Below are 25920 nucleotides of genomic sequence, written 5' to 3'. Positions count from 1 at the left end.
AGTTAGTATTACGCGCTGTCAGCTACCTTGACTAGTATCACACGGCGGGTTTGGCGGTAAAACACTGACAAACACACCATATAATCTGTTGATGTCATCAGTTAGTCATCGCCGAATGTTTTCCTACACTCTATTTTGTATAATGTATGTGCATGACCGGTAATGGTAGTGGTACACAATAAAATAATCCAATTATAAAGTCGACACTAGTATATAATATAGGGTCACGTGCACTTGATAATCCTTTGTGCAAAATACAATACCGTTCAGTCACAGATGAGTGACATTTTGGGTTAGTTGCATGCAATCAACCACTTAACTCTGTTTGCAAACTACATTCTATATGTATTTATCTTTTAACCAAATAAAACTAGTAGGATTAGATTTATCTCAAGAAGTACTTCTATATAAAAAATATATATATATATATAGCTTTGCTATGATTCATAAAGAAACGGTGCATCAGCCAATCAGTCCACCGGGAATCAGTGACGTTTACATCACGCCCTCTAAGTTCTCTTGCGTCGTCGGGGTTTGGGGGGCCCACCGAGAAGTTAAGCTGGGCACAAAGTTTTCCATCCACACAAATATCTTTGCGTTGCTGACTTTTCTTTGTAGCCAACAGCTTAAGAAACATTATTTGTTTATTTTTGTTCTCCTAATATATATATGTTTGTTGATGAGTGGAAAAAGATTAATATGGTGGGATCAAACGTGGCTGGGCTAAGGCCTTTCGTATCCTCTAACATGGGCTCCCCCGCAAATTTCTCCACTTTCCTGTACTAGTGTTTCTATTTTCTCTTGTAATGAAGCTCCTGCTGTATCTAAAAAAAAAAAATTGCATCACTTCGGACCTAGCTAGAAAACAGGTTGGCCATATATATATATATATGCTTATGTGACCGATCATGGTACAGAACAAATAAAATCATGTCAAATAAATAAATTTCTTGGATCTACTAATCTACATATATATAGTTTGATTTTGGTGTGCAGGAATATTATTGTGACCCGGCCGGCGCCCTTGGTCCTGTTACGATTTAGCCACATGCATATTAGAACACTCTACTGGGTACTGGCAGGCAGGCAGGCAGGTCATTTCAAGCGTAGCCATCATCGTACAGCCGTGTAGGGCCGTCGATGCGCCCAGCTCCAACTACTTGCATTGCATTGTGGCCAGACGGAGATGTGATCTATGCATGTACAGGAATTCACGTTTCAGAAAACAATTGCTGGTGATATGAGTAGTTAGTATTAATCCAGATTATTATTGGTCTCTGATGATGAAGATCATTAGCCTGCTGCAGCTAGCTGCGTTGATTGGTTCCTCCTTAACTTGCGCTACTGTACATGTGGTCCATCGGTATCCAGCGGATGGATGGAGGTGACAAACAAACCAAGAGACCTAGCAAGCAATTGAAATGGCGTCGCCATCCACGCTTGGACCACAAGAGGCAAGTTGCTGGAGGCGATCGATCCAACAGGTCCACACCGGAGGAGCCATCCATCCATGTGGAAGGCGGTGGGATAATACATATGAAGCACCACAGCCAAATTTGCATGCTTTGCAATTTGCAACTAGTCATGCATCAACAAGACATAGGACGCTAAGCATACATAGTGCAGTGCGTGTCTCTCTTGCTCGCCAATTGCTTGGTCCAACTTGATCGTCCATGGCCGTCCACCATCCGCACCTCCTCGACTTCTCGCCGCCTCCGAGCACGGTGGCCATGGAGGCGCCCCCACCCTCCTTCGACCACGGCCAGCTCCTCGCGCTCCATGTCGACGGCAGCGACGACATGCTGTCCCTAGGAGGAGGCTTGCCTACTACTGCACACCGTGTCCTCGCCGACGACACGGCAGCATGGCCGCCGCCGCAGGGCGCGGTCTCCCTCTCCTTGTGCAACTACGGCACGGCGGGAGGATCGTCGTCGCTGTTCGGCCACGACCAGCAACAGTTCGCCGTGCCTCCGGCGGCGGTGTCGCTGCAGGCGCCTAATAACCACCTGCCGTGGCCGAGCGTGCAGCCGTTCCAGCTGCGGAGCTCCAAGTACCTGGACCCTGTGCAGGATTTGCTCACCGACTTCTGCAGCCTCGAAGTCGAAGGGGACTTGCACGCCATGAACGGCGTCAACAAGAGAGCTCCGAAAGCAGCAGGCAAGTGGGAGGACGTGGAGCCGTCGTGGTCCTCGGGACTTTGGGGCCATCCGTCTCTGAGCTCCATGGATCTCTTGGAGCTTGAGAGGAGGAAGAGCAGGCTCTTGTCCATGGTTGAAGAGGTAGGTATATAGTCGTTGTGTGCATGGTACGTTTTTTTTTTATGTTTTTACTCTTACATGCATGCGGCAATTCCGGCCTGTAGTTGCTTCAATTGGTACGAACTAGCACTTCGGTAATTGTTACCTTACCAATTACCCTATATACCTAGTAGGACTATAGTGCTTTCAGTTCCAGGTGTAGCTTTTGAGTTAGTTGGTTATTGGTCCTTTGTTCAATTCATCACTGTTCGTTGGCCTCTTGTGAGTTCTTGGTCACGTTCCTCGGAAGGAGTCCACGCACATGTCGACATTGGCAAATGGCGCGGCAATAGTGGAGGGCTATGTACTTTCGGAAACTTGTGTTCTCGATCGCTTAGACGATCACCTTTTCCCCGATCCCCATATAGCTAGATCGATGCATAATCTTGCTACCTAGCTAGACAAGACTAATTAATAGCTACTCATCTCCATCCCCTGGATTCCTTTATCCAGTTATCATCCCTAATAGTATAGCAACTTTAATTATATTAGCACTGCTGTCTTAGTCTTGTACCACCTAACGAAAAAAATATTTGTCTCTTGTTGCCAAACGGTACATCTTGCTAGAAACTTTAATTACGAGTATTTGATAGACACTAACTCTCTGTATCGACGAATATAATCAGGTGGACAGGCGGTACCGGCGGTACCGGGAGCAGCTGAGGGCGGTGGAGGTGTCGTTCGAGGCGGTGGCCGGAGCCGGGGCGTCGCAGGTGTACACGAGGCTGGCCCTGCGCGCCATGTCGCGGCACTTCCGGTGCCTGCGTGACGCGCTGGTGGCGCAGGTGCGCGCGCTGAGGAAGGCCATGGGGGAGAGGCAGCAGGACGGCTACGGCGGCGGCGGCCCGGCGGCGGCGGGGGCGACCAAGGGGGAGACGCCGCGGCTCAAGGTGCTGGACCAGCGCCTGCGGCAGCAGCGGGCGTTCCAGCAGCATCCGGGCGGCATCGAGAACTACCCGTGGCGGCCGCAGCGCGGCCTGCCGGAGCGCGCCGTCGCCGTCCTCCGCGCCTGGCTCTTCGAGCACTTCCTCCACCCGTATCCGAATGACGTGGACAAGCACATTCTGGCGCGGCAGACAGGGTTATCCAGAAGCCAGGTACATGATGATTTATTTGCTAAGTTCATCCATCCATCCATCCATCCATGTGCCTTCCAATTCCATCAGCATACGTACTCCTATATTAGTAACAGTTGGGAAGGTACAAAATAAGCCAAGCAAGCAAACATCTTAATTTAATGCTTGATAGGATCACTTATCTCCCTGCAGCATTGTGGTTGCTAGCTAGCATATCGATCGTCAGAATTTCCTTCCTTTTATTTGTTCTCACAAAAAAAGAATTAAAGGAGACCAACCTGTGCAAAATAAACAAAATTTCTGTTACGACTTTTTGTTACCCGCAGGTTTCCAACTGGTTCATCAACGCAAGGGTGAGGCTGTGGAAGCCCATGATAGAGGACATGTACGCGGGTGAGGTGAAGCAGCAGCGATCAGAGTCAGAGGCGACGACACAAAACCCTACTAGCGCCGGCGACGGAGTCGCCGTCAAAGCTGAGCACAACGCAACGGCGGGAGCCATGGGAGGAGAAAGCCACCACCACTTCCGATCAGCTACATTGTGATTGTGACGGACGGCGGCGACCATCTGTTCAGTAGTAGCTGTCCAACCATGCATGGGAGTCACGGCGGCGCGGTGTCGCTTACTCTGGGGCTCCTGCAGCAGCTGCAGCCGATGATGCCGCATGATCTGCTGGCAGGGTAGCTGCAAGCAGCAGCCCGTCCTTCATGAGACCTGTAGATTTAGATAACCGAGCTAGTTTCAGTAAAAGTCCATCTGCTCCAGCAGCCCATATCCTCCGGATGAGAAAGACTGTATTTTGTACTATATTGATTTCATATCCAATACATACATACATACATACATACATACATACATACATACATACATACATACATACATACATACATACATACATACAGTAGCGGTGAATTAATTCTTAAGATCCTGTGTACATATATATATATATATATTAGGTATTAATTATTGCTAGCTATATTCTGTGTGGTTTGTGAATCGATCGAAGAATGACTGTCCGTTGGTCATGAACGTGTAGTTGAGCTCTCCTGGCTTCGCCGTCTTCTGCCACAGCTGGTCCTGCAGCATCTCGTCGGTGAGGCCGAACGCCCTGAGCTCGTCGGCGGTGTGGTGGACGAGGAGGCTGTACCTCCCCCCTTCCCCCGTCTGCATGACGAGCGCGCCGCCGTTGCCGAGGTTCTCGAGCCCCTCGAACTGCCGCACCGTCCACTTGTACCAGCGCATGAGGAAGACGCGGAGCGTGAGGCCGTGGGAGACGAGCACGACGTTCATGTTGGGGCTCTGCTCCCCGGGCGGCTGGAAGCGCCCGATGTCGATGTCGGCGCGCAGCGTCTCCCGGAAGCCGGTGATGCGGTCGTACACGTCCGCCGCCGACTCGCCGTTGGGGAACCGGTAGAAGAAGCGGCCGTACCGCAGCCGGTTCTCCTTCTCCACGCGCATCTGCTCGCGGTCCTGGAAGTTCCCTGCAGGCGGATAAGGAGGCCCAGGCCCATTAGGAAGAGTCATTCATCGGGCCCATTTAGATATTCAGGCGACACTGGCGTGTGGGGCCCAGTGGATAAGATAGCTCGGCTCAACAACTAGTGTCATCCTCGTCACCGACCGAAGTCCTGCTCGCGGATGCGCGGCTCCTCTCGGACGCCGGCGATGCGGTGGGGCTCGAAGGCGTGCGCGATGCCGCGCAGCGTCTCCAGCGTGCGCCGGTACGGCGACACGTAGAAGTAGACCTTCCAGTCGTCGGCGCCGCGGTCGGAGGAGAAGAGGTCCCGGAGGCGGCGGCCGCAGGCCTCGGCGTCGCGCCGGCCCTTGGCGGTGAGGCCGATGCGCGGGTCCGGGACGCGCGTGTAGGCGGCCTCGTCCACGTTCCCCTCGCTCTCGCCGTGGCGCACCAGCACGATCCGGCGGGGCCGAGGCGGCGGCGGCGCATCTTGCAGCCGCAGCTGCAGCTCCGGGAACTGCTGCAGCTGGTGGTGCTGGGCGCGGCGGCGCGGGACGCCCAGCGTGTCCTCGCAGCACCGGCACCGCATCAGGCGCGCGGGGCGGCACTTGCTGGGCGGCGGCGCCATCGATCGACGGTATGCAGGCAATGGCGTTGAGGAGCTGAAGGGTTTCGCTGGCTTTGCTTGGCGATGATGGCAGGGCGATGGCATGGCATCCGTGAAGATGAAGAGTGGAAGAAGCAGAGGAATGAGGATGCGATATCGATGATGAGTTCCTGTTCCTTCCACGTATGTATCGGTGAGTGTCGCCGGCCGCATGGCCACTCGCCCTGTCGTCGTGTTCCTCGTGTACCCTACGCGCGTCTCGCGGTGCGGTCGCTGGCGTCTGGCGACAGCTGTTGTGGTTTTCTCCCTGTTGGCCCACGCGCACCATTTTGCATCCCTCGCGAATACGGGCCTTGCAACTAGGCACAAAAAAAAGAGAAAGTTTTTCTTTTTTTTTTCCCCTCTGGACTATGCAGCGACAAACTATGCACCACACGAGCTTAGGTGAACCATCCATGTCCTCTGTATTCCTCTACAGTAGGTAAGAGTAAAAACACAAAATCGTCAACAAACAGGGGCCTTCCAAATTAAAAGAGAGAAAGGGAAGAAAAAAAAACAAGAGAAAATGAGCGGAGCAAGATCTTCTAGCAACTTGCTCCACCTGCATATACTTGGTTACTCTTGTATTTACTTGGCCTAAGCTAAATAAACTTGTCGATCTATCAGCATCCATCTTTTGCCACTTCCTTCTGGCCCTTCCTTCATCTTCGAGACCAGAAGCAGAAGCAGAGCAGAGCACCAAACCAGCGCTGTTTGAGGTTTATATTTCCAAAAGAGCCCAAAAGAAGAGAGTACTTGGGACGACTAGGACGGCGGCAGCGGCAGGAGCAGCGGCGGCAGGATGGGCGTCCGGCAGAGCGGGCAGGTGCGGTGGCCGTGCGCGGCCCACCGGTCGAGGCAGGCGCGGTGGAAGACGTGGCGGCAGCCCCGGGCGCGGCGCACCTCGGCGGCGCCGTGGAAGTCGCCCAGGCAGACGCAGCACCCCCACCCCTCCGGCAGCGCGGCGGAGGTGCCGCCCGGCGGCAGCGAGTCGAAGCGCACCGCCGGGGAGTGCTCCTCGAGGCGCTCGGCCGCGGCGCCGTCGTCGCAGAAGTGGCGGTCGGCGTGGGAGTAGTCGTGGAGGCCGGCGAGGCGGAGCAGGCAGGAGGAGAGGCGGCGCAGGTGGCCGAGCAGGACGAGGAGGTGCAGGAGCAGCTTGGGCACCTCCGAGTACCCGACGGGGAACCCCATCAGCGTAGCTGTGAAGAGAGGGCCGGCGAGGGCGGAGATGGAGCGTGCGTGGGTGGCGGGTGCCTCTATAATAAGAGCAGAGAGGAGGCAGAGCGAGCGAGCAGGCGGACAGACAGGTCATTAAAGTGGATGATGCTGAGCTGACAGAGTCCAATAATAATAAATGATGTAATGTACGTGGACGCAAGATTAGATTGCTGAACACTCCCTCTCCGCGTCGTCGTCATCTGATGTCCCTGGCGAGCAGGGCAGGGCAGGTGCGCTTGTCGGCCTGCCTTCTCCATCTTCTTCTTTCAGCTTCAGCATCAGCAGTTAGTCACTGTATATATGTAAAAGGATCGTTGCTAGACTGTTTGATTAACTAATATTAAACAAAAAGTAGCATGGCAGCAGACAGGAGCAGGACGTGTGCCTCGCTGTTGCTGCCTGCCGCTTCCCCTGGTCTCACGCATGCATGCCATGTGAATCTAATCAGCCGCACTAACCAACACGTTAATTTTGTCGGGCATGTGTCTATTTATTTTATTATCGAAATGCAGCAGCATCCTAAGAATTCTCGAGCTAGTAGGAGATAGAAAAACAAAGTAGCTCAATAAGAATATCCCAAACAGGAGGCAGGAGCAGATCGACAACAAAATGTAATTAGTTCACAATTCAAAGACCGGGATGGTGGTTTCTATTCTGGGAAATTAAGCTGCACATATGTTTAATATCTACTGTGGAGGAAATAATTAAAAGTTTAGGCAAAATTAAATTGTATATAGTTCTTGTACGAAAAAGGTTTTTCTTGATACCGTGCATTTGTCCTAATAATAAGCTAGCAGCGGTGTCCTGTCGTGGTCGTCGCTACCGGACGGCCGGGCGGTGAGGCGACATGCATGCACATATTTTTTTAATTCTAAATTGTACGTTGTTTTAGTAAATCTAGCTATATGGTATTTTTTTTTCTTGTGAAGGTTAAATCGGTCTACTGTATCCACATGGTGGATATATACAGCCGAAAAGTACAAGTTCTTATACTTAAAACCTCTTAAAAATACAAGAAAGAAAGCTTCAAAATAAAAAAGAAAACTAGAACACTGAGCCTCAATCTTCTTCTTTGTTCATATTTCAAACTTGCAAAAGTCTTCGCGCAACACCGATCCATCACATCTTTTGTCTGCCTAGAAACTTGATGTTTGAATCGTCTGATGTTACTGGGGTAATAATTTCAAATCGGAGAACTTCCAAGATGACACTCCAAGAAGAACACACATCGAAGATGCCGTCCCCGCCTCATCCGGCAAGCTAGAATTAAGTTTTCACTCGGAGATCCACCGATACTTGCAGGAGTCACCACAACAACGCCTCAAACAAGGGCAAACGACGTGAAAAAATGCGACCATTGTTGACGCAAAACGCCCCGTTAAAGGCGGTCGCCAGCTTGCCCCGAAGAGCCAGCCGCAGACCCCCACCTCTAGCACCGATGATGTGAGGAGACGCCGTCAACCGGTCGGCTACCGAACTCGCCGGCAACCACCAAAACCGAACGACCGTCTTATCATGGCCAACGCCCCCATGCAGATGCGAAGCCCGTCCCCGCGTAGATTCGGTTAGGTAGGCACCGGATCCGGCCACAGATGTGCCGGATTCGGCCGCCGCCGGCCCACCATCGAGATCCGCCCCATAGGCTAAGAAGACTTACAAAATCAATTGAAATAGGGAAGACGAAGAAAGGAGGCCTCGCCGCCGCTGTCCCTGCAGCCAAGCGGGCTTCCGTTGGTCTGCTCGGGCGGCAGCTAGGAGAGGGACGAGGGAGGAGGGGTCCTCGCGGCGGCCGCCGGCCCGAGCTGAGTCGCTTGTGAGGAGCAACGTAGGATCCTGTTGACGGTTCCCCAAGGTTCCCATCTGCAACGTAGGATCCTGTTGACGGTCCCCAAGGTTCCCATCTGCAACGTAGGATCCTGTTGACGGTTCCCCAAGGTTCCCTAAGATTCTATAATTTAAAATCGCGATTATCGGTGAAATTTATCGTTACCGATGCTAGCTGAGAACGTAAACCGACTGGAATTTCGCTAGATTTCAATGAAAAATTAAAAAATTTAAAAAATTTTATAAAAAGTAGAGAACTTATTTTTATAAAAAAACTAGACCTTCTCTTGATTCCAGAATGTTGTCACATATTAAAAGCAACCATTGTTTGCTTAGGGATAAAAATATTTTTATCTAACTACCCGTTACCATCCACTAACCCGCTAACCCGTTAACCCTTCCACCACACTGTGGCCTCACGAGGACCATAGTCACTCTCTCTTCAACCTTGTGTCCAACCTCCTGTCCCTTTCCAGATCACTTTCCCCAACCTGCCTCTCTCTTTCCTCACACGCGCGCAAGCACAGAGCAAGAGAGTGGGCGATTTTCGTGCGATTAAGGCCGATAATCAATATATATGCGGCGATTATCGATGATGCTGCAGCTGGGAGCGAGGGAGCTGTGATCGTGGCGTCGATAATCGAGGTAAATCGTTGATTATCGATTTGTATCGGACGATTTTCAGTTCAGTTTAGTTTCTTATTTATCTGTACTCACTGATTTGGCTAAATATATTATAGTGGTATAGAATATTCCTTGGATGGTTGGTTGTATCACAGATTTAATATGCCTTGTGTTTGTATGTGGCTTGTATAGACTATGTACTCTTATTTCTATGCACTATGAGGTTTGTATGAACTATGCACTCTTTTATTTCGTGAACTATGAAGTTTGTATGGACCATGCACTCGTTTGTTTATATGAACTATGCACTTTGTGGTTTGTATATATGTGCAAATTCATGTACTTTATGCAATTTTATGGGCAAAATATGTAAACATGTTTATTTCTTAGGCAATTCTATATGCAAAATTGTGCATGTATGTGTAATTTATCTAATATAATATAATACATAACCTAAAAAATTAAATGCTATCAAACCTTTATTTTTTTTCCACTGCCAAAACATATTTTCAGCAGGCGAAGCGATAAATCGTTCAGTTTGCATTGATTATTGACGATAAATTGTTGAATTTCATTTTTTTGAATTTAGGTCTTTTTACCAATCAATTTTGACGATTTTTCACCGATTTTCAACTGATTATCGTTATCGAAGCTTACTGATAAATGCTGTATCAGCGGTAATGTAATCCTTGGTCTCTGCTCGATCGAGGCAGCAGAAAAGGCCTCTAGCTGGAGACATGGACACGTCAGCATCGTCCTCCACAGCTGAGGTGGCCATCCAGAAAATAGAAGTTGCAGATCAATCGGGAACGCAAAACACAGTACTCGATCGATCGTCTCTCCATCAGCCCCCTCCTAGCTTGGGCCCTACTCTGGTAACACAAATGGGCCAGACTACTGCAGGTCCAGGCCTAGGCTTCATTTCACCCCAAAAGGAAAGTCCAGCCCCAATACTCGGCAGCACCAAGTCCAGCAAGCGAGCCCAAGAACTTTGTACGGATGGGATTGGGAAGGTTAGTTACTTGCTATTGCCTTTAACAGAAAAGGAGCGCGCATCCTCCAATCGATCGAAAAGGCAATAGTATAACATGCTGCCATGCCGTACAATAAACCATGAAGCTGACGCCCACTCTATGACAATTCACAATCTACAGGTAGCTGATTACTATGCGCACTAGCATTAGCTTGTTGATCATAACGGTTAAAGGTCTCAATGATAAGAGCAGATCCACTGGCAATCTAGTAGAGTAGCATGCATAATATCTTTTCCCGGGAAAAGGATCCAGTGACATTGCCCACGCATGCAAAAGACAAAAACTTTTGTTAAGTAAAGGCCTAATAATATGTACCTTATACAAGCTTGCTTTACAATAATCCTCGGTACGGCGGGTAAGCACTCTGATAGCTAGCTAGGGCACGCGCACAAGCTAGCTTTTTATCTTTAATTTGCTTTGCTTTGCATTCCATGCATGTGCTCAATCTTTTTTGCAGAGAGTGGTGCCTCCCTTCTTGTAGCTTTGCCTAGCTAGCTTTTCCTCCAAACATGGATGAGATATTAGTGCTGTTGGAGAACACAAAAGCGATCCAGACCATGCAAGAATATAATTCTGCATCAGGATCTTGCGTGTCTGAATCATGAATTCAACGTTGCAGTAGAAACATGCAAGCTGCCCACTCGCTGCAGTAACCACTGAAGGTGACCATTGCCAGGGGCTCGGTGCATAATGTCTATAGACGCAAGTGGATATTATTAACTTGCAGTTACTGATACAACTGAAAATGACCATTGAGCAGGAGCTCAGTGCTCACTGCACAATGTGTTCCTGGCCTGTCTGCAAAGTGCAAACTACTAACATATCAGAGAACTTTGGTGGAAGCACTACGCCATTCTAGGCCTAGTAGAGCTTGTCGATCGGCGATGAACTACACCCCCATTTCATCCAGGTCAGTATGGCCACTTTCTGCAAATGCAATTGCAGCCAAGTGCAGTGCACCGTGGCATATGCGCTTTGCGCATCGCGACAACTAACTGCTCTTCCATTATATTCCTCTATGCAATTGGAGGTAGTTGCTGCTTGTCCCCCTCAGCTTCATCTTTATGTACAACGAGATAGCGGATCCGATCGAAGCATCCTTTCTTTTTCCTTGAGCAGTTGGATCGAAGCATTTTTCATGCGCTTGTTGATGAACCAGTAGCATCCCCTCCCTAGCACTGGCCAGTGATACTGATACTGATGCACCACCAATGCATGCAGCAGGAATGAGGAGCATATACAGGTGACGGCATAGTGATCACAAAATTAAAGAGTGGTGGATGATGCAGAGAGCTTTCATATCATATATACGAGGTGATCGCCCCACTAATTCTCCTTCTTTTCCTTGGATTGGGTAGCGTCGCCTTTTCTCCGCTACGGAATAGTAGTACTGCTTGCTCATCACTGGTATGAAAGGCGTCAAGTTTGTAGTCCAGACAGGATTTTCAAACGTTCACCAAACTGTGCAGACAATTGGGCCTATCTCTGGTGCTTCCTTAAGCTTCGGTATAGTGCTCAGTGTTCCCTACCTTTTATAATTTTCTTAATTTTTTGCTCCATCGTGTTCCACCACCACTCTCAACTTCGCGACAAACAAGACATTTGCACGGTCAAAATATTTAGAAAACTTTGTAACTTTTCATGGTTCTGAGAGAGAAATAATGTCACGACGGGCTGTTTAAGGATTCTTCACTTTCACATTTACACGCTGATTTGATTCTGGATGTCCCATACGCGCCCTTTCCAGTTTAATACACATCTATGTGTTTTTTTTAGTCAGTAGCACCTTTGCCTTTTGTTTTTGGGTAAAGGGTAATTGCGCATATGCTGTCACATCTCTTTTATCAGACGAAGCACTACCAAGTAAAAGACCTATAAATAGTCCATTACAGGAGCATTGTTATGGCAATTCAGGTGAAGGGGCCAAAAGACTTAGCACAACTGAAGCAGCAATGTTGGGGATGGCGCGCATCGATGAGTGGAAACCGGTGTTTGCAATGCTAGTCTTTGACCTGATCTCTGCTGTGACAACAGCCTTGATCAAGAAGGCGCTGCGGGAGGGTCTCGACCGTCTAGTACTTATCACACTGCGACAACTGGTGGCCACGGTCTTCCTTGCTCCGATCGCCTATTTCAAAGAACGGTACAGAAATGTGACTTCTCAGAGGAGATGATCAAAATTCAGAACTTAGACTATAATGTGATGCTGAATTTCCTCCCTTGTTTGTCTTTTCAGGAGCACAAGGCCTAAGCTCACACTGGAGATCCTTGTGTACCTCTTCTTCAGTGCTGCGTTTGGGTACAGTCACAGATCACTTGGTCATACTAGTTGACAACTAGGCCAATTTTTTCTTATATGTGGTGTGAATTATTCTGTTTGATTCATTTCTTTTCGTTTGTTCTTTCCAGCGCCGCTCTCTCTCAATACACCTTCTTCTACGGGCTGCAGTACACGACTGCAACATTCGCTATAACTTTCACCAACATGGCTCCTGTACTCACTTTCCTCATTGCAGTCTTGCTAAGGTGCTCCAGGATCCAAACGTTTTCATTTCCTGCGCCTTGTCCTCCTGTGTTGTCTGAAACCCTGTAATACATACTTCATCATCCAGGGTGGAGTCACTGAACATGAAGAACAAGGCAGGGGCTGCAAAGATCATCGGAACGCTCATGTCGTTCGCTGGTGTCATGCTCCTTACCCTCTACAAGGGTGTGGCCTTGACACACCAAGCTGAGCCTTCAGAGAGCCCAGATCATGCAGCAGAGTCTGGCAAGAAGAGCTGGACCCTGGGCACTGTAGCATTACTGGCAAACTGCCTTTGCTTCTCCTTCTGGCTTCTACTTCAGTCCAAGCTCACCAAGAAGTATCCGGCACTCTACTCCAGCACTGCTTACATGTTCCTGATCAGTTCCCTGCAAGGCGGGGGCCTGACAGCGGCGATACAAAGGCGAGCTTCAGTGTGGGTTCTGACAAGGCCACTGGAGATCGTTACAGTCTTATATACAGTAAGATGACCTTATTTCCCTTGTCACTTTCTATTGGTATCTTTGCTGCTTCTGTTCCTGTTGATAAAATGCCCTTGAATCCTTGCTTGGTGAAGCCATTATAGGCATGACAATAACAGTACTTTGATACATTGCAAAGTAGCTTTTTCAGATAAAGACGCTGCCATGAGGTCGTTAAAGTTAAACAATGGAACCAAACCATCATTTTTGGCATAAAACAGGAAGAATCCTGAAGCGAAGCCTAAAAGCACCTGTAGCTTTGACCCCCGAAAAGTTAGTAGAAAACTCGTCAGAATTCCTGGAATGGCAAAAGTACAAATACAAATGTTTTCTAAGATAATCATCACCCACCCACGAATTCTAATTCATATATTTATTCGATCACAACTAAAGTCAAATCAATCTTTAATGACATCTCTCTTTTTATGAGGAATTACTAAAATTTTTACTAATTAATGATACCAGGATTTACACGTACCTCTTGGTACTCCTTGCATTGAAACAGCATAAAAAAGCTAAAGAAGAAAATAATAGTATTATATTCCCTTTCCCCTTCTTGAATCAAACACTCAAGCACTTGAATATGATTGTATTTCAGGGAATTTTGGGGTCTGGCGTGGGCTACGTGGTGATGACATGGTGCGTCGAGAAGAGAGGGCCGGTGTTCACTTCAGCCTTCATTCCTATCATTCAGATCATGGTTGCCATGATCGACTTCTTCGTTCTCCATGAGAATCTCTATCTTGGAAGGTAAGCTTTGCCATACTCATCAGTTCAAGAAGCTGTTCGCTGTCGAAATTCTCTCTATACCATGAACAAGAAGAACGGGGGAAGTATCCATACTCATGATAACGCATCAGCATACAAGGATACCTGCATATATACATCACGTTGAAGTGATGGCAGCTGAGTTTTTGGAATTGCAATGGATGGACCAAATTGCATCACTTTTGTATTTTGTTGTTATCCATGCAGTGTGCTGGGATCCATACTCATGATTCTGGGCCTCTATATTCTGCTGTGGGGAAAGAAGAGGGATGCCTCGGAAGCATCGTCATCCGCCGCCAAGGAAGAGGAGGAGGACAAGGAGAAGCAAGTCAAATCATGATGAGGACCAAACCACAATATATTCTTTCTGAAACAAACCATGAGGACCAAAATACACAATTCTTGGATCGTGATACATGACATGCGGAATTTCCTGCTTGCTCTCCTACCCTGTATGGACACACTAAAAGGAATGGTATTAATAATCCTGCTAGTATTTGTTTCCTTTGTGGGCAAATTAGTATTTGTGTTGTTTCCTCTAAAAAGCAAAAGCATAGTATTTGTTTGTTTTTCCCCAGGGAAAATATACAGTACTTGTCTTGTGGCGTGTGTTTTTTTGCTTGTCAACCGTGATATTGCACTGTAACCTACTAGTTTGTATAGTGGGCCTAACCATGGGAACTTATAATCTTATTACACTGTCCGAGACTTGGTCTTAGGATCTTAGTGAACACGTCAAAATGTCTTTTTTCTGTCATATTGAACACGAAATCGGGAGAGAGAGAGAGAAATAATGTTCTTCGCACGACAGTTCGTTGTACCCCATGCTCCTGTGAGGGCGGCGAATCAATGCTTTGGATTTGATTTGGACTTAAAGCAATCTATGCTAATGAAAGAAGAGACAGTGGGTATTGGATTTTGGTGCTTTCTCATGGAAAGATGTTTTCCTACATGTTCTTAAATAGGCCCTAAACTGAGGTCATGCCAATGTTTAGTGCGGAAACAGCATCCAATGCCCTACAGTTGAAGCGATTGATGCAGGATCACAAGTCACAACCTTCTTGCCAAAACTGATAAAAAGATGAGGAACTTTAAAATGCTCCATCCACTGCGCTATCTAAAGAGCTATTCTGTTCACTTGGTTGCGCAATTTGCTCAAACATCCAAATCTTCCAGATTGCAAATATTCTGAGGTCAGCAACCAAGCACCAGCCAATAATGCTCGCTCGTCCTCTCCCAAAACCCTAGCTAGTCACAAACTCATCGTCACGTGTTGAGAAAACGAAACGAAGCCGGCCGGGAACATGCTTGCAGATGCCATCAGCACCTCGGCACCCCTATAAAACCATGACATATAACCAGAACAAATTGCTCAGACAAAGCCCATCAGATCATCGCAGTTAGCTCAGGAACAGCGCACTGCAGGTCTGGTTGCCTGAGATAGATGTGGAGTGCAGGATGCATGGAGCAGTGGATGCCGGCGGCGGCAATGGTCGCCACCAACGTTGTGATCGCCATCATGACCGCACTGATCAAGCAGGCACTGAACCAGGGCATGAACAGGCTGGTCCTCATCACTTTCCGGCAAATGGTGGCCACTGTGTTCCTTGGCCCCATTGCCTACTTCAAGGAAAGGTAATGTCAAAGGCAAAGGGGGAGAAAATGAACAGTAAAGAAACTGCTGGTCGTTTCCTTGGTGTTTCATCTTCAATTCACTGTTGTTTTGGCCCTGCTTCTCGCGAATAATCAATGCATGCCTCTTTCAGGAAGATGAGACCAAAGTTCACAGCTGAAATCTTTGTGTACACGTTCCTCAGTGGAATTATTGGGTAAATAATCCACTTACACACTGTTATATATTCAGCTTGATTCCATCAGTATCGTCAGTCCTAGGTTAATAATTGTTTCCTTTTGACATGCATTTTGCAGGCCGGTGCTGCTTCAGTACACATTGTTCGTCGGATTGGATTACACAACAGCAACATTTGCTGCAACTTTCTCCAATATGCTTCCAGTGGTTACTTTCCTGATATCACTCGCTTTCAGGTAAAACCCACTTCTTTCAGCAGCCTGAAAGGCTTTCTCTTTTGCCCAAAAAAAAAATCTAATGTAACTTTAGAGTATCTATTTGTATTTATCAGAAAACTGCAAATTCACCTAATATACATGTTTGAACCGATTATTTGAAATAGTATAACCCTTTTCTTATAACTAGCAAGCATTTTATCTAAACAAGTACTGGAACGCGCATGACCCAATGCACTCACATGGTCACCCCGCGGGAAAAAAGAGAGAGGAGAAATTGACACAGCGCTATCACTTAAGGATTTAGCTGATTCAACTTTGTTCCCCTAGAGAAAGTTAGTTGATTTTATTTATAATGGGGTCCCAAAAGCACATGCTACAATTAGCCCAGCTCATCACTCGCTTTAGGATCGATCTTGAGCTTTTTGTATGGATCACTGAAGAAATAGTACCACTTACTTATAGACTTAAACCAACAACAATTCTTTAGGTTTGAAGCACTAGAGGTGAGGAGCATGTCAGGGAGTTTCAAGATCTCAGGCACACTTATCTCCCTCGGCGGTGCAATGATGCTCACTTTCTACAAGGGTTCTGCACTGACCCACACCACATCATCCATCAGTCCGGCTTCCAGCAGTGGCCACAGGGAAGCCGGAGGAGAGCACGGCACGGTCCGGTGGGTGCTCGGCTCCGTCTCCATGCTGGCAAACGTTGTTGGGTTTGCCCTGTGGCTGCTGCTGCAGAGGAAGTTCACCAGGAAGTACCCGGCCGTGTACTCGGCAACGGCGTTCATGTCTCTCTTCAGCTTCATTCAGGCAGGAGCGCTGGCCCTGTCGATACAAAGGACCAGCATTGCAGTGTGGGCTCTCAAGGGGACAATAGAGATCGTCACCGTTGTGTACTGTGTAAGATTGAACTCTTGCAGACACCATGCATATGTGCTGTTGTAGTAGATTAAAATCCTACAGGCACTGATGCAAAGTGTGGGTGACGTTTCAGGGTGTAGTGGCATCTGGTATAGGGTACCTGCTGCTCACATATTGTGTGGAGAAGAGAGGCCCTGTGTTCACTGCTGCCTTCAGCCCTCTGTCTCAGATCTTCGTCGCCGGCATCGATCTGTTCATCCTTCATGAGCCGCTATACCTTGGAAGGTCACAATGCTTCTCATCTGCTCCATAACTGCAGCCTCATTTTTACTTGCAACTGCAGTGCTTGATCTAACTGTTGCTTGATGACGATCTTTCAGCGTGCTAGGGTCAGTGCTGGTGATTCTTGGACTCTACATGGTTCTGTGGGGAAAGAAAGAGGAAGCTGCCAACGCTGTCGCTTCGGCGAAGCCGGTTCAGGCAGAGGTAGAACAGCAAGAGAAAGTGTGATTTTTTTGGCAGCATCTCTGAAGCTGTATTGCAAATCACAGTATGCCTGAGAGTAACTTGAAGCTTGTGATAGCTAGCGCAAATGATCACCAAGCTCTCACTGTTGTATGCTAGTCTATACAAATACTTATACATAGAGTGATCAATGGAAGATAAGTCGTGCACTTTTCAAAAAAAAAGAATCAGAGGAAATATATGCTGAAATGCTGTAAATGTCTCTTCGAATAGTGAAAATGAGGTTGGTGCACGTGCACAATATTACTGTTCTTCCTTGCCAAAGTTTGAGAGATCTCAGAGCAGCACGGTTCGCTACTGGCCTGGGTGCCTGACAAGTGGGGCCAGAGAATGAGAGACCAATGCTCGCTCTGTTCAAGAATAGCAACGCGTCGCTCTTAGAATGGTTCAACCAAAGTCTCTGCATCGGACACTTGTGTCATCCCCTCCGTGAACAATTCCTGACCTCACGGCTCTTGCCCACCATCTAGGCGATAAAAGAGCGGCGGTTTTGCACACAAGCAAGCAGGATCAATCGAAGCAATAGAAGAAGCAATGCAAGAACGCCGGAGCACCGCCGCCGTGGCGCGCGCGCCGCCTGCCACGCTCTCCCTGCTGGCCGCCGCGGTCCTCCTCCTGGCCACCGCCGCGGCGCCGTGCCGCGCGCAGGCGGCGACGGTGATGAGCATCGAGGAGGCGTGCCAGAAGGCGGCGAGCGCGAGCGCGGGCGTGAGCTACGAGCACTGCGTGTCGTCGCTGGCGTCGGACGCCCGGAGCCGCGACGCCGCGGACCTGCACAACCTGGCGGTTCTGGCGGCGCGGATGGCCGTGGACCACGCGGCGACGACGGGGGCGAGGATGGAGGACCTGAACGAGGTGGAGGAGTCGCCGCACGCGCGCGCGCGGCTGCACCACTGCCGGGAGCTCTACGACGCCGCCGCCGACGTGCTGCGCGACGCGCTGGACAACCTCCGCGCGCGCATCTACGGCAAGGCCTCGCAGCAGCTGGCCGCGGCGCTGGGCGCCTCCGAGAGCTGCGAGGACGTGTGGAAGGGCGAGGAGCGCGTCCCCGTCGCCACCCACGACAGGGAGTACGGCCGCATGGCGATGGTCGCACTCGGCCTCACCAGCGGCATCGTCGCCTGATCGCCATTGTCGATTCGATCATGAACACAGCACGAACGCCATTGCCGCCATGGCTTGCTGCGGCCAAGCCATCAGAAGTCTAGCTCGGAGTCCTCTCCTCTCCAACATTAATTAATTAATTACATATGTGATCGATCTTGTATGCCTAGTATTTGTTTGGCTGTTGCTAATCTTTATTTCCCCCCTTCTTTTCACTTCTTTTTGGTTTTGATATGCATGCATTTGGAGGTGTATGTTAGCTATAGGGCAAAGAAAGGGATGGGAAGAAAGAGACAGATGGAGGCCATGCATGACACTGCTGCCACTCGTACATGTTGAATAGCCTTGGCATGCCTAAACTCCCTATTTAGCATAAACCCAAATATACTTACCATACTCGTCCATAGTGAGGGATGCGGTAACTTTCTAAATCTCGAGATCTGTCATTCCAGTCTCTCAAATATATTCATAAAGGGGTATGTGGGGTATGCGTGCATGCATTCATAAAGGATGTGTGTTTAAGCATGTTTCATAAAGAAATAAAATTTTTATTTGCCCAGGCACGCTAGAGGAAAGTTAGCGCATAATCTCAGAGATGCAATAAAAATGTTGGCTGATTTAACCTGACATAATCTGGAGGAAAAAGTCTTTTTTCCCTTCCTGAATTTTAGGACGAGTCCGCATTTTCTCCTTTGATAATGAAATCGTCTGCCTGGACTTTTTAGACTCGCGATACCGGATATATGATCTCTTTGACTGGTTTCTCTTAGCGGTTTTGCTCTTTTTTTCTTTTAAGTTTATTTTGGCTGAATTTTAAAAAATCATAGTAAATCATAAAAAATTATAAAATGAAAAATTCAATTTTGTTGGACTCTACATGAGTAGATCTATGCAGTGAACATATGATATAAAATAATTTAGCAAAAAAGTTATTATACTTTTAGATATATACTTTTCTATAATTAATTCATACATACAGTTTTCGTGGTCCAATTATGATGGGCTAATCATTATATTCCTCAGATGTAGTAAAAATTTCATGATCATTTGATCATTTTTGCTTGAGTAACTAAATTCCAAGCTATATCAGAGACTCTTTAGTTGCTCAAGCATACATGATTAAATGAGCATGAATTTTTTACTACAACTCAAGTATATATATAATGATTAATCCACTATAAAAATTTTACCATAATTAGACCACGTAAACTGTACCTATGAATTAATTATAGAAAAGTATATATCTAAAAGTATAATAAATTTTTACTAAATTATATCATATCATATATTCATTGCGCATATCTACTCATGTGGAGTCCAACAAAATTGAATTTTTCATTTTATGATTTTTCTAATTTAATATAATTTTTTAAAGTTTCAGTCAAAATAAATATAAAAGAAAAAAAGTAAAATCACTGACAGAAATTAGATAAAAAGGTCATGTGTCCGGTATTGCGAGTCCAAGAAATCCAGGTGGACGGTTTTACTGTCAGGAGGAAATGTGGATTCGTCTAAAAGTTTAGGTAAAAATAACTTTTTCTAACGAGAAGGGGATTAGCAGCCCGGCCCAGGCCCACCGAAGCGATGGGTACATGGGCCGCCCAAGGCAGCCCACGACATACGGAAAGGGAAGAGAGCTCGCTCTTCTTCTTCCTTGCTGCTACTGCCCAAGCCAACCCGCGACCAAAACCCTAGCCGCCGTCCACCGATGGCGAAGCGCCCGCGTCACGGCGGCGCTGGCCCCTCCAGATTGCCGCCCTTAGGGCGGAAGCTCCGCCTCTACATATTAAACGGCGGCCTAGCCGGCGCCGGCGCCTCCGCCGAGGACGTCGCCGACACCCTCCGCATCCACCACCCCGAGTTCCGCCGCCAGAAGCTCGACCCCTTCATCGCCTTGGTCCGCCGCGTCCTCTCCTCGATACCCTCCCCCTCATCCTCCTCCTCCGGCTCCTCCGCATCCCGTCGCCGCCACGACGCCCACGCCACGACCTCCTCCTCCACCTCCGTCTCCGACGAGGCCGCACACCCGCCACCGTCCCCCGCCTTCGACTTCAATTCCTCGCTCCGCTCCCAGTACGCCGTGCGTGCGCAGACGCCCAAGCGGAACCCCGCCGCTAACCAGCAGCAGCTGGAGATTGAGGTGACCGCAGAGAAGGCGCGCCGCCTCATCACGTCCGACGGGGGCGCCGGCGGAGATGCTAAGCCGGACGCCGCGGCCTCTGAAGGAATCGTCAGAGGGGAGAAGGGGCCGAGGTTCGCCGATCTCGGTGGGATGGAGGCGGTGATAGAGGAGCTGATGATGGAAGTGGTCGTGCCCTTGTGCCATCCGGAGCTGCCGCAGCGCCTTGGGGTTAGGCCTGTCGCTGGGCTGCTGCTACACGGACCGCCTGGTTGCGGAAAGACCACCCTTGCGCATGCCATTGCCAATGAGACTGGTGTGCCATTCTACAAGATCTCAGCCCCGGAGGTCGTATCTGGGGTATCTGGTATGTTTTCTCATTCCTCACATCAAAATTGGGGAAAACTCGGATGCTTTGTTTGGACACATAAGATTTATCCACTGATCATGTTTGATACTGCCAGAGAGTAGTTAAAACGTGGCCAATGAATACTGTTAATCTTTGCTTGGCAAAGAGATTCCCATGCCATAGCTGCTGGAATGTGAAATATGTTGCTATTTGTGTTCAATTGGTGCGAATGTACACATTTCTGCCATTCCTTCTTAAGCTGCAAACTGTATTTCACTTGGAACCTGAAATCGCTGAAACACGAATAGGTGGTGCCTATATCCTTTTGTTAGAATAGACATCATCAGTTAAAATGTAAAATCAATAATTTGTGCCCTGAACGACGTGTGTTCGACATACCAAACATAGTTTAGAAGGTTGTGTTGCTAATAGAGTAATAGTTTGTACAATCAGGAACTAATAAAATGGATGAGCTCTATTTATGCACTTTCCCGTATATGGATGGACCTTCCTGTAATATCAGTGTAGTGCTCAGTTAACAAGGCTCTAACACATGCCAAGCCTGGCTAGCAGTCATGAAATCGTGACATACTAAATAGGTGCTGAAAGGTTCATATATGATCAACAATTTTCAAAACAACTTGTGGCTAACCAACAAATGAGAGTATATATTTTCTTTGTGTTTCACATACATTCCTACACACAGATTGAATTCTCTGTCAGGAATCATGCGGAAGCTCACCTCATAATGCACATGTTCTTGCAGGAGCTTCTGAGGAAAACATCAGGGGCTTGTTTCAGAAGGCCTATAGGACTGCTCCCTCGATTGTATTCATTGATGAAATAGATGCAATTGCATCTAAGAGGGAGAATCTGCAACGAGAGATGGAGCGACGGATAGTTACTCAATTAATGACATGCATGGATCAATTCCACCAGAATATTGGATCGGGCAGCAGTGATTTGGACGCAGAATCATCTGAAAAGAAACCTGGTTATGTTATTGTCATTGGAGCCACGAATAGGCCTGATGCTGTGGATCAAGCTCTGCGGCGGCCGGGAAGGTTTGATCGAGAGATATCTCTTGGTGTTCCAGATGAGAATGCACGAAAACAGATACTGAAGATGCTTACTCAGAATCTCCGACTTGAAGGCGAATTTGACTTGTTCAAGATAGCTAGGGCCACACCAGGTTTTGTTGGTGCTGACCTGAAGGCGTTAGTGGACAAAGCAGGCAATCTAGCAATGAAGAGAATAATTGATGAAAGAAGAGCTCAGTACTGTCGTAATCATGATGGAAATAGCAAGCATGACTGGTGGAGACAACCTTGGGATGCCGGTGAGGTGGAGGGCCTACATATTACAATGGACGACTTTGAGGTAAGGTTTGCACCTTTTCCATGTATAGCGCATGTCCAAGAATTCTGTGTTAGTTTCATCCAGTGTAAGCTACATTTGGATTACAGTTCGATCACATTATCCCCTAAAGCTTTTGCATTTTGATATATGGGCATATTTCCTCCTCCCAGTTTTCTTCTGTCATTAGATTTTTATATCAGATTCCTATTGATTACCGTTTTGAATATATGTCTTCATTTCACTTGCTGAAGGAAGCAACCAAAATGGTTCAACCATCCTTGAGAAGAGAAGGGTTTTCATCTGTCCCTGATGTCACATGGGATGATGTTGGAGGTCTTGATTCATTGAGGAAAGAGTTTGACCGCTGCATTATTCGATGTATCAAGCATCCTGAAGATTATGAGGTGAATACTGAATTGTACTTTCTTTTATCTAGTGTTCTATTGACTACTGTGATTGACGCCTTAAAGTAAGAGTGCGTTTTAATATACATAAGTTCATAGGCAGCCATGATGTTTACTTTTTTTTTATACTTTTACATGTCGACTATTGTTTACACTTGGTTTTCATGTCCTCTTTGTTTTTTGTCTTTCAAGGTGTTTGGAGTGAATATGCAAGCTGGCTTCCTGTTGTTTGGACCTCCAGGCTGTGGGAAAACACTAATAGCAAAAGCAGTGGCCCATGAGGCAGGGGCTAATTTTATTCATATCAAGGTACATGACATTTGGATTTCCATATTTTGACTTCACTTTTTCGAAATCATACAAACTAGTTCTAAGGTATTTCTTTTATGATTCTTTAGGGGCCTGAGCTATTGAACAAGTACGTTGGGGAAAGTGAATCAGAAGTGAGGAAAATATTCACTCGGGCACGCACAAATTCCCCATGCATCTTATTTTTCGATGAGGTAAGAGAGCATGTGTAGCCTTGCCATATAATACATTATGTTGAGGAGAGCTTGGATTAATCACTTGAAATAAATTCTGGGTGTTAGCTGCATTTGTACTTTGCAGTCAAGTAACTTTATTGTCTCAGTGGGGAAGCTGTTTCTCTTGGTATACAGTGTTCAAGTTTTAATCCAATATGATGTGGCAGGTAGATGCTTTAACAACAAAGAGAGGGAAAGAGGGAGGATGGGTTGTTGAACGTCTCCTAAATCAGGTTTGAATATTGTACAGTTTGTACAACCTGCCTATTCAGAAAACAGTATTCTCTAACATGTTCTTTTCCTTTATGTTGTTTTTCTGTTCTGTGTAATTCTGATTCTTCTGTTTTCAGTTACTTATTGAACTTGATGGTGCTGATCAACGGCAAGGTGTCTATGTGATAGGAGCTACAAACAGGTAACCTTCAGAAGGTGACAGGCCTAGTTTTTCATATTTAACCCAGAATGGATGGTTGATATCTGCAGACCCTCTTTTACAGAATTGATGTGATAGATGATGCTGTTCTACGGCCTGGTAGATTTGGGAAGAAACATTTTGTACCTTTACCTGGTGCAGAAGAGCGGGTCTCAATATTAAAAGCACATGCTCGAAGCAAGCCCATCTCATCTGATGTCGATTTGGCTGCACTGGCACATCGTGAGGAATGCAACAATCTCACTGGGGCTGACCTAGCATCACTGGTAATTTCTGTGATTTCATTGAACTTTTGTTAACTTGTCCGAAGCACTAGTGCCTTATTTTGCGTATCGTAGTCTTCATTCCCCCTCCTATTATGAGTGTTTTGCTTTGGGATGAGTAGCTGTCTAGCTGATGAATTCAATCTGACGTAAGAGTGCTCTTATGTTTCTTTCGTCAGGTCAATGAAGCAGCGATGGCAGCATTGGAAGAGAGATTGGAATTCCTTGACAACGGGATATCGTCAATGAGTTCCTCTTCTTTGATTGAGCTGTCACACTTCGAACGTGCTCTATCAAAGGTTAAGCCATCAGTATCTGAACAGGTGTGGGCAAATGCTGATTCTACAGGATCCTAGTGTCAATGCTAATCTTTCTGCTCACCGTTGTCCTACCCTCGCTTATTTCACCCTTTGATCTCGTTCTTCTTGATTGCAGCAAATTAGACATTACGAGGCATTGTCAAAGAGATACTCGTCAAGCTGATGGATCACCATGTCTCTGTTTTGGTGTATGTATATGCCTGTACCATGTTTTCCGCTTGTAGTCGACGATGGCTGCAGGGAGTACACGACACTGAAGTGGATAAGCTCGTGTTAACATAGGGAACAAAGAGCTATCAATTTTGTTCTTGCTTATTTCTACCGGCTTGGCCTACGGGCAACTTTGTATGACCTTAAAGGTACATCATACATTAATGACAGTTTTGCGTGAAATGAAATATAGCAAGAAATTGATTTTCAGTGTCGTGCTCTGCTATTGCTATGCAGCACTACTCCATTGGCCTCAGCAGCTTTCCCGAGGCCTGGTGGTGTCCAATTTGCCCAGTTCGGCCCACAGCTTTGGATCCCTGTAGTCCCTGATGACGAGCGAGGCGCCGACGGCGAGGAGCTTGCCCTCCCGGCTCTCGTCGGCGATGGCAATCACCGGCATACCGGCCGCAACGCCGGCCTGCACCCCGATGGGGGAGTCCTCGAAGACGAGGGTGTGGCCCGGCGAGGCGCCGAGCAGGTCGAGCGCCCTGAGGTAGGGGTCCGGGAAGGGCTTGGAGCGCTCGCAGTCCTCGCCGGTGACGACGAGCTGGAAGAAGTCGGAGAGGCCGAGGATGGAGATCATGAGCTCGGCGTTGGCCCTGGGCGCGTTGGTCACCGCCGCGCGCTTGAGCCCGCGCTCGCTGGCCCACCGGCACAGCGCGGTCAGGCCGGCGATCTCCTTGAGCCCCTCGCCGGCGTACCTGGCGAAGAGCGCCTCCTTCTCGGCGAAGAAGGCATCGAGCCTGCCCTGGTCCCAGCCCGGGAACAGGAACTGGCCGATCTGCTCGTTGCTCCGGCCGGCCATGTGCGTCATGCCGAACTCGTGCGTGATGGGCACGCCATCGTTGTAGCCCACCTTGATGAGCATCTCGGAGGTGGCCCGGTGGTGGAAGGGGTCGGAGATGGCCATCGTCCCGTCGATGTCGAACAAGACGGCTTCCAGGGAAGCGACTCTGCCGATCGCGCTGCAAACCATTCAGACAACAGCAAATGTCACCTGGAATGTTGGTTCCAGAGAGGAAAAAAGGACGACAAAGTATTTTGAAATTTTGGAGAAATTTGACTGAATTCGTGCATCGGGGTTACCTTGCCATGGCTTCCTCTGAAGAAACTGGTGAGCTTGCTGATGATGCTGTCTGGCCATTTTATATATAAGAAACTAGGAGGAAGAGGGTTTGGTTGGTGAGGATTCGTTGGCGCGGTTGGTGGCACCGGCAGTCATCATCTCATTTTACACACCTCCCCTAGTCCCATGCCATTCCATCGTGTGCCTCACAATTTTTTTTTCTTTTTGACCTGCCTGCCTTTTGAAAAGGCGTTCATAATTTTTTTTTGACTCTGACTCCAGTTTATGCTGCATAGCACCAGAAAGCACGCACTTTCAACACGGTTTCCATAGCACAGTCTTTCTTTAAATAAAGAACGGTATCCATAACCACGGCTAGAATTAAAAATCTTAAGAAAACAAC

General features: G+C 47.8%; 8 protein-coding genes across 8 annotated transcripts; 5 read left to right on the top strand and 3 right to left on the bottom strand.

Annotated features, from left to right (window-relative positions):
* The first annotated feature begins 1552 nt into the window (after positions 1 to 1552).
* LOC112891104 (homeobox protein BEL1 homolog) lies at positions 1553 to 4219 on the top strand. Its single transcript, XM_025958037.1, has 3 exons — positions 1553 to 2279; positions 2924 to 3394; positions 3700 to 4219. The coding sequence occupies exons 1-3, from the start codon at positions 1674 to 1676 to the stop codon at positions 3916 to 3918; spliced, it is 1296 nt and encodes a 431-aa protein (XP_025813822.1). The 5' UTR covers positions 1553 to 1673; the 3' UTR covers positions 3919 to 4219.
* Positions 4220 to 4297: 78 nt separating this feature from the next.
* LOC112891106 (phosphoglycerate mutase-like protein AT74H) lies at positions 4298 to 5784 on the bottom strand. The gene is made up of 2 exons (XM_025958038.1): positions 4996 to 5784; positions 4298 to 4855 (listed from the first exon to the last, which is right to left on the bottom strand). The coding sequence occupies exons 1-2, from the start codon at positions 5648 to 5650 to the stop codon at positions 4344 to 4346; spliced, it is 1167 nt and encodes a 388-aa protein (XP_025813823.1). The 5' UTR covers positions 5651 to 5784; the 3' UTR covers positions 4298 to 4343.
* Positions 5785 to 5941: 157 nt separating this feature from the next.
* LOC112891112 (E3 ubiquitin-protein ligase RHA1B-like) lies at positions 5942 to 6697 on the bottom strand. Its single transcript, XM_025958046.1, has one exon. It carries the CDS (start codon positions 6665 to 6667, stop codon positions 6242 to 6244), a length of 426 nt encoding a protein of 141 aa, XP_025813831.1. The 5' UTR covers positions 6668 to 6697; the 3' UTR covers positions 5942 to 6241.
* Positions 6698 to 12094: 5397 nt separating this feature from the next.
* On the top strand, positions 12095 to 14639 carry LOC112891109 (WAT1-related protein At4g01440-like). The gene is made up of 6 exons (XM_025958043.1): positions 12095 to 12319; positions 12413 to 12475; positions 12586 to 12702; positions 12789 to 13182; positions 13781 to 13932; positions 14158 to 14639. The coding sequence occupies exons 1-6, from the start codon at positions 12129 to 12131 to the stop codon at positions 14288 to 14290; spliced, it is 1050 nt and encodes a 349-aa protein (XP_025813828.1). The 5' UTR covers positions 12095 to 12128; the 3' UTR covers positions 14291 to 14639.
* Positions 14640 to 15305: 666 nt separating this feature from the next.
* LOC112891107 (WAT1-related protein At3g30340-like) lies at positions 15306 to 17595 on the top strand. Its single transcript, XM_025958039.1, has 6 exons — positions 15306 to 15585; positions 15717 to 15779; positions 15880 to 15996; positions 16466 to 16880; positions 16975 to 17126; positions 17222 to 17595. The coding sequence occupies exons 1-6, from the start codon at positions 15395 to 15397 to the stop codon at positions 17349 to 17351; spliced, it is 1068 nt and encodes a 355-aa protein (XP_025813824.1). The 5' UTR covers positions 15306 to 15394; the 3' UTR covers positions 17352 to 17595.
* Positions 17596 to 17818: 223 nt separating this feature from the next.
* On the top strand, positions 17819 to 18816 carry LOC112890835 (pectinesterase inhibitor 12-like). Its single transcript, XM_025957701.1, has one exon. It carries the CDS (start codon positions 17901 to 17903, stop codon positions 18489 to 18491), a length of 591 nt encoding a protein of 196 aa, XP_025813486.1. The 5' UTR covers positions 17819 to 17900; the 3' UTR covers positions 18492 to 18816.
* Positions 18817 to 20144: 1328 nt separating this feature from the next.
* On the top strand, positions 20145 to 24651 carry LOC112888882 (cell division control protein 48 homolog C). Its single transcript, XM_025955250.1, has 10 exons — positions 20145 to 20956; positions 21705 to 22318; positions 22549 to 22701; positions 22894 to 23010; positions 23100 to 23204; positions 23393 to 23458; positions 23576 to 23640; positions 23723 to 23924; positions 24101 to 24244; positions 24357 to 24651. Exons 1-10 carry the CDS (start codon positions 20179 to 20181, stop codon positions 24402 to 24404), a joined length of 2292 nt encoding a protein of 763 aa, XP_025811035.1. The 5' UTR covers positions 20145 to 20178; the 3' UTR covers positions 24405 to 24651.
* LOC112888884 (haloacid dehalogenase-like hydrolase domain-containing protein Sgpp) lies at positions 24536 to 25832 on the bottom strand. Its single transcript, XM_025955252.1, has 2 exons — positions 25538 to 25832; positions 24536 to 25416 (listed from the first exon to the last, which is right to left on the bottom strand). Exons 1-2 carry the CDS (start codon positions 25543 to 25545, stop codon positions 24705 to 24707), a joined length of 720 nt encoding a protein of 239 aa, XP_025811037.1. The 5' UTR covers positions 25546 to 25832; the 3' UTR covers positions 24536 to 24704.
* Between the last annotated feature and the right edge of the window lie 88 nt (positions 25833 to 25920).

This window comes from Panicum hallii, chromosome 4 (assembly GCF_002211085.1).
Source record: "Panicum hallii strain FIL2 chromosome 4, PHallii_v3.1, whole genome shotgun sequence".
Lineage (NCBI taxonomy): Eukaryota > Viridiplantae > Streptophyta > Magnoliopsida > Poales > Poaceae > Panicum > Panicum hallii.
This window is presented reverse-complemented; position numbering and strand designations above follow the sequence as displayed.

Excerpts from the sequence above, each read along its gene's own strand:
- LOC112891112 (XM_025958046.1), bottom strand. The coding sequence starts at position 6,667 with ATGGGGTTCCCCGTCGGGTACTCGGAGGTGCCCAAGCTGCTCCTGCAC.
- LOC112888882 (XM_025955250.1), top strand. The coding sequence starts at position 20,179 with ATGGCGAAGCGCCCGCGTCACGGCGGCGCTGGCCCCTCCAGATTGCCG. Across the intron at positions 22,702-22,893 it reads AGCATCCTGAAGATTATGAG|GTGTTTGGAGTGAATATGCA; the intron begins GTGAATACTGAA and ends TTGTCTTTCAAG. Across the intron at positions 23,925-24,100 it reads GGGCTGACCTAGCATCACTG|GTCAATGAAGCAGCGATGGC; the intron begins GTAATTTCTGTG and ends TTCTTTCGTCAG.
- LOC112891104 (XM_025958037.1), top strand. The coding sequence starts at position 1,674 with ATGGCCGTCCACCATCCGCACCTCCTCGACTTCTCGCCGCCTCCGAGC. Across the intron at positions 2,280-2,923 it reads TCTTGTCCATGGTTGAAGAG|GTGGACAGGCGGTACCGGCG; the intron begins GTAGGTATATAG and ends GAATATAATCAG. Across the intron at positions 3,395-3,699 it reads CAGGGTTATCCAGAAGCCAG|GTTTCCAACTGGTTCATCAA; the intron begins GTACATGATGAT and ends TGTTACCCGCAG.
- LOC112891106 (XM_025958038.1), bottom strand. The coding sequence starts at position 5,650 with ATGCGGCCGGCGACACTCACCGATACATACGTGGAAGGAACAGGAACT. Across the intron at positions 4,856-4,995 it reads CATCCGCGAGCAGGACTTCG|GGAACTTCCAGGACCGCGAG; the intron begins GTCGGTGACGAG and ends ATCCGCCTGCAG.
- LOC112891107 (XM_025958039.1), top strand. The coding sequence starts at position 15,395 with ATGTGGAGTGCAGGATGCATGGAGCAGTGGATGCCGGCGGCGGCAATG. Across the intron at positions 15,780-15,879 it reads TTCCTCAGTGGAATTATTGG|GCCGGTGCTGCTTCAGTACA; the intron begins GTAAATAATCCA and ends TGCATTTTGCAG. Across the intron at positions 17,127-17,221 it reads GAGCCGCTATACCTTGGAAG|CGTGCTAGGGTCAGTGCTGG; the intron begins GTCACAATGCTT and ends ACGATCTTTCAG.
- LOC112890835 (XM_025957701.1), top strand. The coding sequence starts at position 17,901 with ATGCAAGAACGCCGGAGCACCGCCGCCGTGGCGCGCGCGCCGCCTGCC.
- LOC112891109 (XM_025958043.1), top strand. The coding sequence starts at position 12,129 with ATGTTGGGGATGGCGCGCATCGATGAGTGGAAACCGGTGTTTGCAATG. Across the intron at positions 12,476-12,585 it reads TTCTTCAGTGCTGCGTTTGG|CGCCGCTCTCTCTCAATACA; the intron begins GTACAGTCACAG and ends TGTTCTTTCCAG. Across the intron at positions 12,703-12,788 it reads CTCATTGCAGTCTTGCTAAG|GGTGGAGTCACTGAACATGA; the intron begins GTGCTCCAGGAT and ends TTCATCATCCAG.